General features: G+C 39.5%; 1 protein-coding gene across 3 annotated transcripts in view; it reads right to left on the bottom strand.

The window, feature by feature from the left end:
• The window catches only part of fmnl2a (formin-like 2a), a 47,547-nt gene extending 36,363 nt beyond the window's left edge, over nucleotides 1–11,184 (bottom strand). Inside the window, exon 1 of one of the 3 annotated variants that reach the window (XM_036209584.1) lies at nucleotides 10,524–11,184. In XM_036209584.1, coding sequence (XP_036065477.1) covers nucleotides 10,524–10,637 — 114 coding nt within the window. In that variant the 5' untranslated portion in view covers nucleotides 10,638–11,184. The remainder of the gene's footprint in view (nucleotides 1–10,523) is intronic. The other 2 variants (XM_036209586.1, XM_036209585.1) reach the window with 2 other exon arrangements.
• Nucleotides 11,185–13,045: the final 1,861 nt, after the last annotated feature.

Raw genomic sequence — 13,045 nt, 5'->3', positions numbered from 1 at the left:
CATTCTTAATGTAAACAAACTAAGGAGAGCGGAAGGGTTAATATTCTATTAATATTCTAATGATTTTAAAGTGAACATTTTTCCAATGTTGAAGAAATAAAATACCCTGGTGTACTTTCACCTTAATAAATCAAATTAAAACACACAAACAATCCAACAGTAAAAGGCAAGAAAATTTCTACGCTGGAATTAGGCACTTGACTTGTTAAAGTGACTTCCTGCTCCATCTGCTACATGTCACCATGTCTCAAATATGCCTCGTTTGACTCAATGTCGTAACAAATTCCAAAGAAGACTGTTAAAACAGGGAATTTGAATATAACATGTTGGAACAGGGTGATAAACAAGAAAAATGCAAGGCAGAGGCATCTGAGGACCAGCATTGCAAATCAGTGATATAAACAACAACTGTATAGGAATTTCCCCTAAGAAAAACACTTCTTAACTCATTAACATTTGTGAGCTCAGCAGGAACAAACTGAATCAAATCCTTCCCCCCAGGCTCGAAACTGTTCATCTTTAATAAAAAAATACTTCTGTAATTTGTGAATAAATATCCCGCACTTCCCTGGAAACTACAGAAGAGCTTTATGTCTGACAACTGTTACCAGCAGTTCATTTTCATCAGCTAGTTGTGGTATTTTGCTATTATATTATGGTGTATTTATGCATATATTGGTTGTCTTGTTTGTGAGGAGATGATGTCTGAAGATATTGCTCATACAGGAGGGGAGAAAATGCATAATTTTAGTCTCCTTCCTAGTCTGTTGGCATCAGATTAAAATGTCAGGGCATCCAGTGCTCAAATGGTTTGTGGTTAAATCGGTTAACACCTCTTTGAATGTAATACTGTGGACAAACGAATGGGATCATTTCCCAAAATGCAGATAAGACCGATTGACTCTTCCCTCATCCAAAACCACTTTGAGCATATTTAGTACCAGCATCCTGCAGTTTAGCGCATGAAAAATGTAGAGGAAAAAGAGGAACAGGAACATACTAATGAGTACAAAGACAAACAACAACAGTAAGACCAAAAAGCAACATCTACATTCATCTATAGAATTGAGTAAAATAGAGAAAACTGTGATTGCTATTACCATGAAAAAGTTGGAATAGGCACAGTATAATATAATGTTTTTCCCTCTGCAGTCATGGGCAGGATCATCCATCAATGTGTTCAACCACCAACTTTCCTCCCCTGGATTTTCCATAAAAGCTCAGAGGGGGAGTGAGAAGAAGACAGATGAGGAGAATCCCCAGAACAGACCGCTTTCCAAGATTAAGCAACACTAAAATCGCCAGAGACTCCGAATGAGACGTCCAACCCAGAGCTTTGTTTTTATTAGTATGAGACACTTTTTTTAAAAGTGTTTTTTTTAATGAAGTTTATTGATCAGTGTAATAATTAACATTTGAATGGGTGTGCTTCATGACTGATGATCAGAAGCCACAGGATGTGGCTCCACATCATGTGTATCTGCTTTAATTACAGCTCAATTTAAACAGTACAGGAGCACAGTAAAGCCCATACTGTTACCTTGCTGACAATAAAAAGTAAATTATTTCCCTGACTTTATTGTTTTGTCTATTCCAACAACTACTTGTGCTTTTTTTTTATTATTATGACATCTCTAGAACTCCGCTGATTAAACCAAATACAGTTGACAATACAGTGGAGTTGCTTTCTACGAAAATAAAGGTGTAATATCAGTTAGAACAAATGTATTTGTGAAAATACTGCTTGCCTTTAATTGTTAAAGGTTGGCAGAGCATAAGAACTGATATGCCTGCTGCGTCAAGGCAAAATTTCATAAAAGACACAAGTAACCTCCAAACAAAACATCTGGAGCTGTGCAGTAAACCAGTCTAAATCTTTTTATTTTTTTAACTTTATGAATAATTAAAAAAATATATATATATAAAGAAGTCAACAGAATATCTTAACCCATGTGCTTGTCTTATGGGGTCCAGATGACCAAAGCCTTGCATTGAAGTGTTATCAATTCCATGACAAATGTGGATGAAGGTGGACAGGATTTCATGTCTGCCAGTGAAAATCAAAAATCATTAGGAAAAAAAAGTTCAGTGCACTGTCTTGCGAGGTCCAGATGACCCCACTCCCAACATCAACATACCTAGGATAGCACATGGTATAATCAGGACAGTATAGCAAAATCGGGAAGAAACGCAAAGAAACCATCAAAACTTTGCTTACTTTATGTCATATGAAGCAATACAATTTCAAAATATTCATCTTTAAATTGTTTTTCTCCAACAAATTCCCTTTTTATGGGAAAGTAATTTCAGTCTTTGGGTGAGAGGTTAAAGAGATATTTGTCAATGTCTTCTCATCCACTCCCACACGAAAATTGATCAGGAAATCTAAGTCGTGTTCAGCAGAAACCCGTCACTGCTCTGCTGACCAAAGGGAGTTCAGAGCCAGAGGGGCTCCATTGATTCTACCTGGCAACTGACCAGGAACCAAACTCACACACTTCCGTTCCTACGCTTTCACAATAGAGCAGACACGTAATCATACGCTTAAAAAAAACAAGGATCCACTTCTAAAGAGAACCATTCGGTAAAGCTCTTGGGTGGTTTTGTAGAGTTGCTGTGGTCTTCCTGCTTGGTGGGACTCCAACTAAAGCAAAGAGCCACTTCTACCAGTCTTCATTTCACCCAAATACTAATGAGTTGTGACAGGCACTCAGCTCGCTAGGATCCCGTTAGCCCATATCCACAACAACCCTGTCTGCACATATGTGTTACTAATGGGGAACAGTTGAAGAGGGTTAGGTACCTGATGGAAGACCACCCTGATGATGAGGACACGGACCCACACACCCATGTATGACTTATTAACAAGTCCCACAAATGGAGCGCTAGTAACTCATGACACGATATACTACATGTGGGCACCATACTAAGAAATGTCAGATACATGTCCAAGAAATAGAAAATTAGAGAAAAAGGGGACACAAAAACACCAGGTTAAAAGTAAGAAAAAAATAGACTTCTATTAAACAATTTACTTTTAACACATTCTACAGCTTGAGTAATCTCCACCAGCAGGAACTATTTAAGGATAGCTCCAACCTCTACAACTGACTAGACAACCGTGTGAGACGAAAAAGTTGTTGGAAAGTGTGAGACAAAATAACTTTCACAAAAACGGAAATCTGAGGAGTTCTTACGGGATGCGAGAACAACTATCCCACACCTGTTCAGCTCCCCAGGAAGTTCCTTTAAAAACATTTGTTAAAGCAGACACCCAAATAAAGGGGATGGGGGAGGGCACAGTCGGATGCTTGGACGCACTTGTGTGTGCTTGAAGCGACCGTGAGTTTGTCACAAGAACCCCACCGAGGCTATTTCACTTCACGCTGCATTTGTACTTCAGTGTTGGGCATAGGACATAAAAAAAGAACATTTTTACCTGAATATTTCCTAAAATGGTGTAACATTGAATAAAATGAGTTACTATGAGGAGAAAGCAGTAAAGTTGTGTGAGGGATCTTCTGGAGGTGCCCTCCCCTCATTAGGCGCAGTGTGGCTCTATAATCCTCTGCGTTCTTGTGGGGCACAGGTGTCCCCCGTCTGTCCTTAGATTAGTTTTTAAATCCCCCGACCGGGAACCCCCGACCCGGCGCTAGTTTTATTGTTTGTGAAGCTGCTCACTGGAATGCCTTATGAATAAATGGGAATTTCAAACATTTGTTCCACTTTGCTGCAGCTTTCAGCCTTGTGATCAGTCTTTTGCATTATACCTGATGGATAATATGTCATTCAACAACCAACGCGCCTCAGAAATAACCATGTAATACTAATAACAAAACAGTCGGATACTAAAACAGTTGCACACCAAATTCAGCAGCTGCAAGTGGGAGGACTCGTATTTAACTTCCTCCATGTGGAATCCTGAAATCTGAGTGTGATGCCAAGCTGCTGTGTCTCAGAGCTGTTCTTGTTTTTATTGAAAGATTCTAAAAGTAATAAGTATATATGCATTATGGAGAAACGTGTAGTTAAAGGCTTAGTTTAGTCTAGTGTTTTTGGCCACAAGTGCAGTTTCTGATATGATAAAACAGCATTAGAGCGCAGTGTAAATACCCGGAAACAACATTGAGGAGATGTTTTGGAGGAACAGGACGCTGTCCAAGTAAAACAAGTGAAACATGGACAAGGAGGGCCAGAACAGATGGTGTGAGGTTGCGAAATCGTCTGGACTTAGGTGGAGTCCATGCTGAGTTCCAGGGTGAGGAGAGTATAAATCTCAATCAGAGAGGCAGTTGATCTAAATCTGACTTAAAAATTCTAAAGAAAACTCCACACAGCTTCAGTTGAACCCAAATGCTAACTCACTACACACCGGAAGTTTTGTAGAGTAATGAAAAGTTAACACAAAATCTCTATACTAGCATTCTAAATCTTAAAAATAGAAGAGGATGAAGTGTTCAAGCCTTATTGGTACTGTGGTTTCTGCAGTCAATTTATTTTAGCTCCTAATGTCCATATCTGAAACAATCAGACAGGAGAAAGTAAGCTGTAAGGATTTCCACAGATCTACTATCATCCCTCAAACAACCAAGAATTCATCAGAAAGAGCAATGAGGTCATATCTCTCAGTGAAAGAACTTAATGATGTCATTCGCTAAAAATCTACTCTGCACTTTAAAGAAACACTGATAGCTTGAATGCATGGTTCATAGAAACTCACATTAAATGGGTTTGGATTTTTATGCAATCTCATCATTTTAAATTAGAAATCCAGAAACAACACATCGATAGGTAGCACCAAGATGGTTTATAAAATTAAATGAGTAAACTTAAAGTTCTTGCTTTAACTTTGACACTTTCTATGAGTGCATGTTTAAATTGTCTGCTTTAGTTTTGAGTGAGGCATATTTTCTGTCCAATAGAGCCCGAAGCAGCAGACTGTTGCATTGTGTCTGAGTCTATCGGTTCCTGCATTAAACTCTGGCAGTGAACACTGGAGCACATTCATCAAGGAAAGGACTTCCAATTCTGCACTGCAGATGTTAAATCTGGCAAGTTGTCGTGTGATTCCAGCAGCACACGTTCCAAATGAACATCCAACGAAATTTGGCTAAAATTAACCGTTTGTGATGGAAGTTGAGAACAATACATTATTTACAGAGCGTGGCCTTTTAACTCATTGATAAAGAATTTATGGGATTCAGCACAAACTGGAAAAGCGTACAAAGTTCAAGGCCCTCAAAACAAGAATGATACCAACACCAATGCCACAAGATAAAGCTGCAAAATACTGCCTCATTTGTCACAATGACATTCGAGGGGAACGCTGGCTTGCCGTCGAACAAAGGTAAACAACTTTAGTGGCAAATAACTCAAGAGTTTGAACCAAAAACACTCTTTTCTGCAAGCTCTCCGCTTTTACAGCACAGCTGCCACTTTGGAGTCCGGACACATCCGGACCACAATGCACCTCTCCTGTGTTGTGACTCCGCTCGCGTTTGTGTGAACTTGGATTCTGGATAATATTGGCAACAGTCTGCAAGCCTCATGAAAGGAGCAGACAGGCCATTTGAAGGCCACATATTAGTACACCTGCAGGAAGAGCTAAAGCAAAAGAGCTCGTTGGCAAATAAGGACATGGTGACTCCAAAATTATGTACAACAGGCTCGTATTGTCAATGAACAACTGTGGAGATTATGATGTTGTGTTCAGTTTTTCCGTTTTTGCACATAACAAATCACAAAAACAACCGTCCAGATTAGGGCTGGCAATCACTGGGTACCTCACGATACGATGCGATACATGGCTCACAATATTGATGATTTCACGATACAGCCAGTCTTTCAACATGCGCCCCCTTATCTACCTCCAAAGGAACATGACAAAAATAACGTTCAACAGCCTCTTCAAACGAAGTGAATCACTTGCAGGACTAAATATCGCAATATCGATATTTTGGCACACCCCTAGTCCAGATATTAACCTAAACTGACTCCCAATCAGAAATACTAGTTTGAGTCTTTGTAGTTTCTATTCCATGAAGTCTTGGACACCAACCAAAGACCTCTGTCCTACATAATCAGGTGACCCTACGGCCCCCATGAGGATGCTTTATCTAAACACTGCTGCACCACTCCATTCCTGCCAGTCTCCTCCAAAGGCTTGGCAATAGGGTCCCAATGTTTCCTGACTATTTCATGCACGGCTCTGTTGTGGCTAATTGGTGGGTGAGCATCCTGGGGATTCAGCGCAGCACAAAGCCACATGAAAACATAACACACACATCCACATATTAATGGGTTTGTGCGGTGGTGTTCTGCTGCCTGTTGGGTCCAGTGCCAGGCTCCGTCTTGGGTACCCCACAGAATAAAGAGCAGCTCTGTTCCGCAGGCCTGACACATGGGATTCAGCCACCGTTCACCCTGTGCACCTCAGACAACAGCCATTGTTTTCATTTTTAATGAAGAAGAGTCGACGTGGAGGAAAGATAGAGGGTTAGCTTTGTCACCTTCTGTATTCCCCACCAGGGTGTGAGGGGTAAAAGACAAGTCATCTCGTGAAAAGATATGGAAAAGACAAAGTGATCTGATTTTTCAACAAGTCTTGTATGAATTAAACTAACTTATAGCACACAGAAACCAGTATTTATTTGCTAAAATGCTCTTAAGTCTCTTATCGACATAGATTAGAAGAGCTTTGATCCACTTTGAATCAGTATTTTGCTAAATCCAATCAAACACATTCACAGGAAGCAAACAAAAAGTGCTGAGTCAAATCTTGAACAAGCGGCCATGTAAACAACCCACCCCCGTATCCCACAATCCACCTATCTCCAACAATTCTCAAAAATGTATCTGAAGGTTTCAGACGTAGTACATCTCAAAATAAATGATAGCAGTTCAGGCCACTTTGGTGGCCTTTTTAACAAAAGCAGCTTAGATGTAATCTGAACAGACTGAGAAGAGTGCCAACAATAGCTAAGCCAGCGCTCCTCCATATGGCTTTTCAACGGGTAACCCAATCATTTATTACCAACTGCTGGCACAGCCTTCTCAAAGCACAAGAGTCCATGAGGTTTTGGGGCGAAACAGTATCCTGGATGTGGGTACAATTTGCCTTAAAGTCAAGCCCTTGTGGTTGGGCTCGGGCAGAGCAGCAGAGAGCTTGAGGCCGGAGCTGTGTTTCTGTAGCACACATTCTCAATTGGTCTGTGTCAAGCCTGTTTACTCCACATTACTGTGCATGTATACTACAAGTGGTGAGGGGGTAAACTGCTCTGCTGGGCTGTTGATAGTTAGCCAGACAGAAAGTCAGAGGGATAACGGCATTGTGTTCGTATTGCAGAATAAACAAGAGAAGGAGGGGGACAGATCATAATCATGTCTAAAATCAGACTTGTGGGAGAAGTATTTTTCCAGGTCTTCTTGTTAATTATTTTACAATGTGAGGAACAAAATAAATCCACAAAAAAGTAAAGGTTTCCTAAAAATGAGTGTTTCTGTTTGGACCTGTTTTTCCATGAAAAAATTGCTTTAAATAGTGAGTATTTGGGTTAAACCTAACTTCATGGTCATGGTCACATGTGAGCTGGCCACTCGGGAGCTCAGGAATTACATTACAATTAGGTAATAAGTCTATTTTGAAGACCTGGACTGAGCTTCAGGGACGCGAGACGTTCAATGGGAGCCTTTCTTCAGAGGAATCTGCAGATTTAAAAACAACCTTCTCCAAGACGAGACGGGTACAAATGTATCTATCCTCCATTCTGTGGAAGTTGCTAAAACAACATGTCGATGTGCTACTTCCCTGTAACGACAATTCTCAATTGGATCTTCTGTGTAATTGAAAACTATGTTTAATACTTTAAACCATGGGTGCCAAAGTGGGGCCTGCAGGCCAAATTTGGCCCGCCAAAAGTTAACTTTTGGCCCGCCAAGTTGAGGCTACAGAACTTTTTAACATAATTATGAACTCGATATATAGCATTACCTGCGATACTGCTAGTGTGAATGCTGTAAGATGAATTTGGATGCTGAAGATGCTAGTGCTGATAGCTGAAGAAGCTGAAATTGATAGCTAAGAAGGCTGAAAGTAGCTGCATAGCTGAAAACCCTGAAGCTGATAGCCAGCTAAAATATTAGTTAAATGCCAAATTAGCCTAAAAAAAACTACAAAAAAGCCTAGATTAGCCAAAACAGCTAGTATGTAAATATAAGCCCAAACAGTCAAGAAACATTTTAAAAAGCCTAAATTAGCCAAAATAGCTAGCATGTACCTGAAATATTAGGTAAACTCCAAAATAGCCTAAAAAGCTAGCATATTGACAACTTTTAAAACTTTAAAACAGTTACTTTTTAACATAAATATGAATGATAGAAAATCAGAAATATTATTTCAGAATAAACCAACTTAAACCTTAAATAACTTTCAAGATTTTACTCTCCATAAAATATATTTTGTCAAAATTATACAAGTTAGACATAAGTGCAAAATAGCATTGGGCCATTAATAACAATAAAATAAAATGATCTGGAGGGCCGGATATAATTACCCGGAGGGCTGGATCCGGCCCCGGGCCTCAACTTGAAACGTGTTCCATGGTGTTCAAAAACTATGGCTGTAATATACTTTCAGCCTCCGGGTGCCGCTATTCGCACTCTCTTTCCCTCCGGCTATGGGTGAAATGGCCCCTAAGTGAGTCAATCCTGAGCTTTTTTGTGTGTTAAAAATTCCTAAGACTCTTCACGGTCACTTCCGAAGCTTTTAACGGCCTTTCTCAGCTAGCCAAGATGGAGCGACAACAGCAGTGGCAAACAGTTAAAGTCAAAAGAAGGGCTCCACGTCTCTTATTAGGATCCCAGTTTCTTGTTTGGCCAACAGACCAGGATACCATTTAGATCTTGGCCCTGAGAGCGAAAAAGTTTGGGCACTCCTGCTTTAAACGATTCTTGAGCACATTCAAGTAAGGACACAACATTTGAGAATTGACAGATGCATAAAGGTGCTGTCTGTTATCAACTCTAATGAGAAATAAGAGTAAGTGCTGTAAAAAGGAACCTCTTTTTTTTTTTCTTTTTCCAACACGCAGCATGAAATTTCTGATTCAGTTCATCTTTGATTAGAAGCTCAGATGGCTGCTCGGATGTCATCACACATCCAACAAGTCTTTAATCCCAGCGGTCCCCCGCTGGGAAGCAGTCCTCGCCTGCTGTTCAAACCCATTAGGAGTGGCAAAGAAGCCGTTCTGCGGCTCGTCTTTGATCAGCAGTCGGAGAAAATCTGGACTACAAAAGTACAACCTGGTTTAGAGGCACACCAGTCCCCACTCATTGAAAAATCATGGAGAGCATTGACAGGAAGTGATTAATAAGTTGCAGAAGACGCTGGGGCAAAAAAGTACAACATCTTGACTCATCAGACTCTTTGGAAACAAAGAGTCCTTAGAGGCAACTTGTGACTCATCTGCACCTCAAACTGAAGGAAGGTCATAGAGTCACGGAGTGCCACTCAAAAACCAGCTGCTACCAACCACAGCGAGGACTCATTAGGGTTTAAATAGTGGTAATTCACACTAAATGCTCTAATAAAAGCATCTAAGTCAACCCTCCCCCAAAACCTGAAGTCACTGGCAGCTTTAACTTGTTTTTGTCCATTGTTGATCCAATCACTTTAAAACCAAATCCAAGAAGGACCATCAATAAAAGTGGAGAGTACAGGATGAGGCGAGATATCAAACTAATATTTATTTTTCCATAACTCCAAAAAAACTGGGACTCGGTACATGATTGATGATGAAAACTGATTCCTCCTGGTGAGATTTTGAATCCTCCTGGATTAATGAAGGAATATTTGTCATCTAAAAGGAGGAAAGGAAAAACAAAGTTTGCAAAAATACAAATATCTAATAGCAATAAATCTAAATCTGTTTCCTGAGCAGCTAATGTTTGAGAGCACTGAGCCAGGCGACAATCACAGTCTGACCCACTTTGTGCCAGCTCTCATATTTCACTTCACTGTCCCTCTGTGCAAGTTTACAGAGCAGCAAGCCGGAAGACAACTGCACAACTACCAAGCAAAAGAATATGTAACTAAGCCAATCAAATATTAGCAAAAAAGAAAAAAAAATCCCCCAGAATTTGAGGCCAATCAACCATAATTAAATTTGCTCTCAAACAGTCTCCATCCTGAAGACTCTCAATATGCAAATATAAATCCTGCTGGATCTGTTGACACTTCATGATGACACAGGGATGATTACTACTTCAACAGAAGCTACATCTAAACTTGACTAATTGGGCTGTCATGTAGAATGGAACATTGGCTAATTTACTGGCATGCTGAGATTTAACATTAAAGTTATAAAGAAGAACAGTTAAAGTGTCTTTGAAATTGCTATTCTGCCAGGGTGACTTTATTTAGAAGTTTTTTTTTAGTACAACAAAGAAAAAAGTCAGCTGTCCTATCCCAGGACGCTGGAGCATGCTGGGAAAAAAAAAGACCAAACTTATTTGCGTGTTCTTACCAAAACGATGGCGAACCTCTCCTCCAGTTCACCTGACTCAGGCATGGGCAGTTTGGTTGGCACGCCGTGGCCCTTGAAATAGGTGGTCTGGTCCATGCTCCCTGCGTTCCCCATGTTTGCTCCTTACGCCACAACTTTTTCCCCACTTCAAGAAAAATCTCCGCGCGGCGACTGTTGGAGAGAGCTCCGCGCGCTCTTTGGTTCAGTTCTCGGGCTCCTCTATTCGGGTCACGTCTTCTTCGTCTTCGGTTTAAAACACACGTGAAGGGGGCAGCAGAAGGTCCGAGCGGCGGCGGAGCCCCTGGTGAGACATTTTCACGGCACAAGGAGGAAACTCGAAAGCGTGACTCGACCCGCGCGGACCTCTCTACGCGCTGCTATCCGTATCTTCTTCTTGCACAATTTTGCCTCCACTCCCAGCCGGCGGAGGAGACGACGGGCATGATTCACGCGGACGGAAACCTATGCTCTGGCTGGCGGAGGCTGAGCAAAGCTGGCTTTCTTAATCCCGTCACTGCTAACCAGCTTGTTGAGGGGGGGTTCAAACTCTATCATCTCTACAATGAGCCCTCTCCGGGGCAAGCCTCCCACTTTTTCTTGGGGCGTAGCTCCTGAAGCCGTAGCTAGGAGACGAACTGTTGCATTGTGGGAGTTTGAGTCCGGTGTCAGGGGCCTTACCTCCATAGGTCGAAGGGGTGGAATGGAGGCTATTATATTATATTATATAATATTATATTATATGTTGTAATGGTGAATAAAGACATTTTGGTGTATAAAACTTATTTGTTTGTTTGTTGTTTGTTTATTGTTTGTTATCATGTATAAAAAGTGCTAATCAAAAAAAGATTATTTTATCTTATAAATTCCCAACAAATAATAAAATGAAATATATTACTTTCTGTGTTCATATTTGGTATTACAATGTAAATGTCCTCATTCAAGTGTGTAAACATAGTTGAATATACACTTTTTAAAATCTTTTGAATGCTTTTTTTAAAGTTAGGTTTTTGTTAATAGTCAAAAATATATTTCACTTCATAAACCAGATTACCTCATTGTTGTGTTTTATTTTTAATAGATTTGATTTCAGACTCCAATCAATCATTAAAAAAACACACTAATATAATACAACAAAATATGCAGTGTTTTTAAAAAGCTCAATGATTGGTAAAAAAAATAAAAGCATACATAAATTAAAAAAAACAAATGTAAAAAAACTAAAATTATAAGAAGCACATCTAAGTTAGCTACAAGAGCAGATAATAAAGCAGCATTTGTTTCTATAAATTAGACTGAAAGCACATGTACAAAACAACAAATTACTCCAATTAAGGACAAGATAAGATGATTTTCGGTTGTATTTAACCTACGGATAAACTTGAATGAGGGTGCATATATAATAACAAAAACAAGTATTTTACATATTTCATCTGTTTTATCTCCAGTTATTGCTTCCGAAATTATATTTTTAAGATCAAGACTTAATGAAATTAGTAAATATTTTATTTTGCATTTATTGACTAAGCAAATCCAGAATGTCATTTTTTAAAGTGAAAGCCGTGATTTTAACACAAGGGACTGACATCAGCATTAGCAGTTGTGTCCAGAGGTTCTCCACACCAACAGTGGATCTCATTCAGAGCACTGGAGTTATTCCCCAGGACGTGCTGTCACATTTGAGCCATAAAGACACCACAGATTCAGTACTAGAAATGCTGACTAACCTCATGCAAGCATTCATGTTCACAGTTAATTTGGTCTGTTACTTTAAAGTTGATTTCCCATTATACTATAAATGTTGTAAAGATTCATTTTTTTCTGTTGTAAAAAGCCACAGCTATCATTATTTATGTAATAAAATATGTTTACCTGATGATTTGGCATCAAATAAATTAAAAAACTGAAATTATGAGGAAAAAGTATTTTGTACAACAATCTTGGGTGATCAGAAAGTGCTCAAAGTAAATGCAAATATTACCCAGAATTTGGACACATTTATCATCTATACAATTTTACTATGATATCAAGTTGTACAGCATAAATACAGTCCATTCTAGTAGCTGAACTCATTTCTCTGCCGTGACCAGCACATGACACAGGCTGGAGAGGGACCATGCTGTAAAACAATACCATTCATACAATGTTCTACTTGTGACCACAGTGACAAACAAATGAGGTTGTGTGTTAAATCCACCAAATCCCTCTTGATCCTAACAATGTAAAAGAAAATGATTAAAAAAAACAATTATTTTGAATGAACTAATGGAATTTTTAAAAATCAATGTGTGTTTTCAATGTTTAAGGTAAAATCAAGACATATCTGAATAAAAGTTGATTGATAATCATCACTTTAAAACATGTACTGAGGCATTTAGAAGGTTGCGTGTACAGAGGCGGACAGGAGGACACCTTGCAGCTGCATTTCCCAGCAATCTTGGGAGTTATGAGTAAGTTTTTATAACTCTGCAAGGAAACATAAAATGCAAAACGCATGCCAAAAATAAAGGCAACAGAATCAGAGC

Source organism: Oryzias melastigma, linkage group LG21 (genome assembly GCF_002922805.2).
Source record: "Oryzias melastigma strain HK-1 linkage group LG21, ASM292280v2, whole genome shotgun sequence".
Taxonomy (NCBI): Eukaryota; Metazoa; Chordata; class Actinopteri; order Beloniformes; family Adrianichthyidae; genus Oryzias; species Oryzias melastigma.
Note: the sequence above shows the minus strand (reverse complement) of the source record. Positions and strands in the feature narration are given on the sequence as shown.